Source organism: Abrus precatorius, unplaced genomic scaffold, assembly GCF_003935025.1.
Source record: "Abrus precatorius isolate BTA unplaced genomic scaffold, Abrus_2018 Scaffold7, whole genome shotgun sequence".
Lineage (NCBI taxonomy): Eukaryota > Viridiplantae > Streptophyta > Magnoliopsida > Fabales > Fabaceae > Abrus > Abrus precatorius.
In genome coordinates this window covers 24,492,458-24,499,587 of record NW_020874417.1, presented here as the reverse complement: position 1 = coordinate 24,499,587, position 7,130 = coordinate 24,492,458, and the positions used below count along the sequence as shown (strand labels likewise).

The 7,130-nt window shown below is 28.0% G+C and overlaps 1 protein-coding gene across 1 annotated transcript; it reads right to left on the bottom strand.

Moving 5' to 3' along the window:
- Positions 1 to 1,613: 1,613 nt before the first annotated feature.
- On the bottom strand, positions 1,614 to 3,199 carry LOC113873663. Its single transcript, XM_027511901.1, has 6 exons — positions 3,106 to 3,199; positions 2,842 to 3,003; positions 2,492 to 2,572; positions 2,112 to 2,237; positions 1,920 to 1,997; positions 1,614 to 1,749 (listed from the first exon to the last, which is right to left on the bottom strand). Exons 1-6 carry the CDS (start codon positions 3,197 to 3,199, stop codon positions 1,667 to 1,669), a joined length of 624 nt encoding a protein of 207 aa, XP_027367702.1. The 3' UTR covers positions 1,614 to 1,666.
- Between the last annotated feature and the right edge of the window lie 3,931 nt (positions 3,200 to 7,130).

Here is a 7,130-nt window from a genome sequence, read left to right as displayed (position 1 = left end):
TCGAGGCCATATAATCACTTATGAGAATTACATATATTTTAATCTTAATTTTTTAATATTTAATAGTCAAAATTTAGGACCTTCATTCATTCTCATACAAAAGTAATTATCTTTCTTAAATGCATCTCCTGCTAGATGAAAAACTAATATTTATAATTATATCTTATCTAATAATTATCATTAATATTTTCATGGATAAAATTATATTAAAAAAAGGTAATGTAGAGAAGGTCAGTTTAAAATATATTTAGTTTAAAAAAATTAGAAATCATTAATTGGGTTTCTTTATTCTTCTATAATGACCAATATACAATTTTGATCATCAAATTTTTTTTGCATGAATTTACTTTTTTATTTTTTAAATTATTAAAATTAATTTCATCTATCAGTAAAAAAATATAGAATTTAAGTGTTCTTTCGAAGAAGGAGTAAAGTGTTATGCGTTGATTAGAAGAAGAAATCATTGTTTCGCTTGTTTGTCCGCATGCAGTGGCTTCCGAGTTCCATTCCGGGCGCGATGCTGGTGCCGATGTTTCAATTTGTTGGCATACAACACAATTTTATTGGGCTTGACCCAAGTTGAGATTGGATGGAAATGGGAAGTCTTATGTAATATTACTGATAATTCAAACTATATTATAATTTTTTGAAAAAATAATAAGTATGGTGAGATATATATATATATATATATATATTTAAATCCTTAATCAGTACCATCTTATTTAGAAGAAATGATTGTCGAAATTTTTTTGTCTTAATTATAAAAAAAAATAAAGGTTTGTTTTTAAATATATTAATTATTAAATTTTTTATACCCTTAATTTATCATAAAGTTATATTATTAAGCACTTACATGTTTCTCATGCAAGCCACTAAAACTTAGTCATTTAATATAATAAATGTTTATAATATATATAACTGCTTTTTTTTAATAAGTTAGTTACTTTTATTTTATAAAATAGGGTCGGGGTTAAAAGTGGTTACAGCCCGATTAAATATAATTAAAATATGTAAATAAATGAATCTAAACTGAAAATTTCTCGGGATTAATATTTTTCATTGGTCATAGTGAACCTGATATTTAAAAAATTAATGACCGCAAGACAGTTATTTGCAATAAGAAAAATGCATGTTATGTTATTGCTTGGTGTTTGCATGTGGAGTTGAATCTGTGTGTAACCCCAAAGTGATCATCTTTTTAGTCCCGTTCGCATTGAAGAGTGAAAAAAAATTCACCTTATATTTAAAATTAATTTTTATTACATGATTGCTTCCTCGGAATTGCAGTAAATGAAAAGCAAAATATTACTATAATTACTGCTTTTTTGTGGGTAACAGAAGGAAAAAAAAAATGGCGAAATAGAAGGAATAGTAATTTGGAGCTAATGGGAGACGATATATTACAATATAAGGAAATAGTAACAGTGCAGTAATGTGTAGATGGCTATAAAATCTATGTGTATACAGTAGTATTCATTCGCCAATGACGGAACCCTGGCTTTATTTCTACACTAATAACAATAAGGCTATTAATTGGTATTACACAAAAATAACTGTGGGCAACAATCAAATCAATAATTCACCAAAATAATTTTCGCCATTAGACTTACAATGATGAAACCAGACCAGAAGTTTGGTGCAATTCCACAAACCATACCTTGGCGTGCTAGGTCCACATAACCATACCCGTGGACATCAACAACATAACCATCCAATGGAACCTTCCTCGGAAGATTGAAGCTGAGTTTTCTGGGGAAAAAAATAGACACCCTTTCAGAATTCAAAATTCTAGAAACTTATTTTAAATATCAATATTGTATGGACATAACAACGGTGCTCAATGTTCTTATTTACGTTTCAACATTAATAACTAAAGTATAAGATAAGTGAAAATATAGGTGGTCTAAGTCCAATCTCACCTTGACTGCCAATTGCATTATCAGTGGTTGAATTTGAAACTTTGATTCCAAGTCTCGAGCAATCAGATCCAAGAGTACCTTGAAAATAGAACCCCAACAAAGAAAATTCTCCTTAATCAATATTCTATTTTCTAAACCCCAATATTCTGCTACCATTGTCAAGATAAAAAAAAATGGGTTTTGGATTCTTACATTCACTGTAACAAGGGAAAACGGAGATGTTGAGAAGATTAAAATAATTGGGGTTGCATTCGCATCTGTATGTATGTGTCCTGTTCTTGGTGCATTTCCCTTCCCCACAGTATGCCCAATAGCAAGCTATGGCATATTTTTATTTTTACATAGAAAATGATTAGAAAATGAGAAAATCTTTAACCAATGTTTTTGTTAGTAAGGGCGAAAATTTAATTGATTATTAATTTTTTACACTGTCAAATAAGAAAGCATCATCACATGATAATTCATTAATAATATTAAACTTTTTGAATAAATAATTAAATTGAAACTCTTAATTATAATATTAAATAAGCATGTTTATGAACCATCATTCATCAACGAGTGGAGTTACTTACGATCAAAAGCTGAGAAGTTATGCGGAAAACTCTTCTCTGGAACTGGCGGTGGTGCTGGCTGACAACCATAGTTCAGGGTACCTGCAAATGATACAACAGATTGTCATTAAAATTGTTGACATGTCTCAAAATTTTGCCATGCTAGCATCTGAATTTTGAACCATTAATGCATAGCAAATGATATCAAATAATATATGTTTGAGTCTTATAATTTTTGTAAGACCTAACTACAAAACTACAAAATGCATGTATTTCTCTCTCTCTTATTTAACCCACATGACTTGACTAGAAAGGATCCAAACCCATACTCCAAGTGAATAAGAAATGGGGAAAGAGATAATAAAATTTACATTCAGGAATGACACATGGAAGAAAGCTAGTGGCATATGCATCACTGTCATCTTCTTGGGTTCGCTTCCAGCCAGATTGGCATTCACAGATGAAGTTTAATGGGTAACTTGTGTTTACTACGCAGCTTCCCTTCCCACATTCCACTTGGTCACAAACATGGCCTGCAATTAATGTTTCATTTCAATTGAAGTTGTTAGCACTGATTCACTAACACTTGATAGCCTTGCATATATCTTAATGCATTAGATAAATAGATGAAGTACCAAGGAAATCATCAACAAGATCCCCTTTGGCAGCCAAGGGTAGCAACAGCATGAGAAGCATGGCCATAAGGTCCAAAAACCTGGAGGAACCCATTTGGTAATAAGACCAAAAAAAGAGACTTTAAGAGAAGAAGAATTGGTGTATGATCGAAGCAGGATTTGGATTAGTCTTTATAAATACTGAGAAGTGATTCCGTCATGCGTTCTCACTGTTAGTTGCCACCCGTTTTTTCGTTACACGATTTTATTTTTATATTCATAATATTATACACTTCTTGTCTTTTTCATTCGTATAAAAATTCGCGTGTTTCACACATACACCGGACTTTTTAATTAAAAAAATATGTGGCAGGTCATCTATGCTGTCACCTAAGAAATAATTGTTTAACTTTTCGAAATTTTATCTTGTTATATACAAGTATTTTAATTTTAATTTATTTTAACTAATTTTTAAACTTTAGTTCTTTTATAATCAAGCACCCTGATTTTCAATTGATCTATAAATTTATTATTTTTTAAAAAAATACTCTCAACATTAATTTTGTTCAATTGATTTTTAAAAAATTCTTCAAATAGCTTCTCCTATAAATTAAGTGGAAATTCAATTACTAACAAGGAAGAAATTCTAACTATTTATTTATTTTAAATTTTAATCAATTTTTTTGTTGGAAATTCTTTTTTACATATAAAAATTATGAATTTAGGGGAAAATTCTGAATGCATCAATCTATATTTTGGTTTTTATTTTTTTCTGAATTCAAATTTTTATTGTGTTTTGGCATTTAGAAAATAAAATAAAATAATTTATTAATGACTGAGATTTAAGGTAAATAAATGGTTAACATTTTTTAGTAATTTAGTTAAAAAAATTATTTTACAAAAGAAACTGTTTGTTAAATAGGTAAAGTATAAGGATCAATTAAAAAATAGATAAATTATTATTCTTTTCCCAAAAAAATTGGTACAATGCTATCATTTATTTATTTATAAGAAATTGTTATATTTTTAATGAAGATTTATGAACAATTAATTCCTTCAATATAACTATTAAGCATATTTTTATAAAAGTAGGAATGAACTAACAATGTATTTAAAAAATTAGTTTGATTTGTATTTATTTTGGTTATTTTTTCATTTCTTTTATATATTTGTATAGTTGGACCATTGTTCGGTTGTTATTTTTTAAAAGCTTTGATAAAATGAATTAAACAGAGAAATCAAAATCCACAACATGAGCCAAGAAAAAGAAGGTAATAAAAGATAGATTCTCCTCAATCTAAATAAAATCATATAAATAAAAGATATTTTAGCAAGTGCTATATTTGCCTGTTCTCTAATGTGATAAACTGAAGAAGATAAAAAAAAATTGAAGACAAAGCGTTACAATCCTAAACTATGTTAGGTAGTTATTAAAATTACTATTTTTATTATGTATTGTGTGACGACAACACACAACTTGAAGTAGTAAAAGAAAAAAAAAGTTAGACGGTAGGTTGAACCGTAACAAAAGAAAAGGAGAAGAATACAACGAGAAAACTTGTCATTACTTGAAATGCTCCAAATAGCTTTTCTCACATTCTTTTGACAACAGAAAATAATTGCCAATTTTTTCTCTAAACAACATATTCTGCTGCGCTGTACTCAAGAAATTTAAGTTCTTCTCATCTAGAAGAACATTGAAAAGTAAGCAAGGACACCCTTTTTTTTATCACGCAAAAATGGTTAGGAATAAGTCAGAATAGAGGAAGAAGAGAAGCAGCTTGCAGAAACATACTTCACCATACAAATTAATTCTTCTTATAATATGTAGCCCTCATATGTATATATATCCCGTCTCTTTTTTCAAAGCTATTGAAGTTAGCGATCATAATCAAATCCAAACCCAATATATATCGTAAAAGCTACTTATAATAAGTAAAAACTATCATCCATCAAATAAGTTTGAGTCCAAATATTGATAATTATTTACAAGATTTTTCAGATATGGACATTATTGTACTCAACCCCACTTTTATTCATATAGTATTTTTTTATATTTTATAATTAAAATTTGAAATTTAACTTTTTAATTAAGTTAACAATTTATTTGTAATTTTATATAATTAAAATTATTATCTTTAAATATTTTAAATTATATACTACATTTTCAGTCAATATTTTTTGTTAGTTTTTTTTTATCATTAATAATGGTATTATAAAAGGATTTGTATTTTATTAATTTGTCAAGCAATAACATTATGAAAACCTATTTAAGTTAATTAAGATGAAGATAATAAATTTAAATATAAACATATAAATACTTAACGTATGAGGTTGTAAGTTTTTTTTATAGTCCATATCTTAAAATTATTATTTACGGCAAATATGGATCTGCATTCGGATTTTTTATTTTTCAAAATCTGAATACGTAACGTTGATGAATATTATAATGGTTTGTGGAGCTTTATGATACCAAATTGTAGTTGATTCATATTATAATATGCGAGGCCCGTCAAATTGTATCTTGTAACGGTGGACCCTATCATTTTGATGCGTCTTTGTTCTAACATTAACTTCTAGATACTGAGTAGAAGTTAAATACAAAGGCCGTTGACGATCTTTCCCTTATTTTTCTTATAGCATGTAACAACCCATCTGAGATTATGCGCATAAACAATTCAGAGTAAGTTGCGGTCGCACAAGGGTATAATGGCATGTGCGTGTGTGTATATATATATATTTATTTTCATTAGCAAAAAATTGTAAATGTAATTTTTGTAGTATTTTTATCAACCAAAAATTGTAAATGCCATTTTTATAGCCTTTGATATTTATTTTATTTAATAATCGAATTAATATTTGATGTAGGAGATGAATCTATCCTGAAATAAACATGTTTCTTGATGCCTCCTTGTGTAAAGAAGCTCTCAGTTAAGGAACACTTTGTAGCAATTTCGAAACAATTGAATGAAGAGAAAAAAAAAAATACACAATGATGGAGGAGAAACAAAATGAAAAAAGAAAGACGTTACGCTCTGAAGATAAGCCTAAGTGTGATTTTCCAAATTGATTGATACGAACTTCAAGCTCAAAGTTTTATTTGAACAATTAAGAAAAAAAAAAGATAATGAATCTTACAAACTTGAAAAAGTATTTTGCATTCTATCACTAAAAGTGTGAATTACGAAGAAAGTAGTTTTTATATAAACTTGCATAGGTGGTCATCTAATGAGTTTTTCTAAAGCCAAGTCCAATTCTTAAACTATTTAACCAAAGGTTGCCAAAATACATGACCTACATATCTTAAGTAACTAAGCCCAAAAATATAAGACTAACTAATGAAATGTAAAGAAAAAAATATAAAGAAAAAAAGTCCTAAACTAACAAATGGTATTTATAAAAAGAAAAAAATGTGACATAAGCTTACAAAATATATACATGAGGCTTATGTATTTATTATGGTGCATGTGAAATATGCATAAGTTTTCATGTGATCTTACAAAGAATGTAGTTCCCCTCACAAGTTCAATAAGTTTGTTGGGGGCCTTTTTGGACTTCTTAACCCTTGATCTAGTCATAGAATTTTGAAGTGACTTGATTTAGTCATGGATCTTGTCACTAAGCTAAGAAAACACTAATTAGGAAGTGTACTAGGTAGTTGTAGCAAGTAATAAAACTCAAGTAATGTCATCAAGGATTAGTTCTATCAATTACCACTTCACAAATCAATAACTAGTTGAGCCAAACGAATATTGGAGATGTTTTGAGTCATTTCAGAACAAAAGTAATAAAGTGTAGAAATCAAAAAATAACAGCAAAATAGAGTAACAAGTTTAAAAATAAATTGATATATGAATGGAGTTAGGATTAATTTCTGAACTCTAAGTTCTTTAATTGATTAATGATCAATTTTACTAGATTAATTAAAGGACAATTCCTTACCTCATTGATCATAATATCTAACTAAACTACTCTAATTTCTTAGGTGTAATTCAGTCAAACATTGCATTAGACATTAGAAATTAAGAGATCACAAGATTATGAAT

Excerpts from the sequence above, each read along its gene's own strand:
- LOC113873663 (XM_027511901.1), bottom strand. The coding sequence starts at position 3,199 with ATGGGTTCCTCCAGGTTTTTGGACCTTATGGCCATGCTTCTCATGCTG. Across the intron at positions 2,238-2,491 it reads TAACTTCTCAGCTTTTGATC|CTTGCTATTGGGCATACTGT; the intron begins GTAAGTAACTCC and ends AATATGCCATAG. Across the intron at positions 1,998-2,111 it reads TTTCCCTTGTTACAGTGAAT|GTACTCTTGGATCTGATTGC; the intron begins GTAAGAATCCAA and ends TCTATTTTCAAG.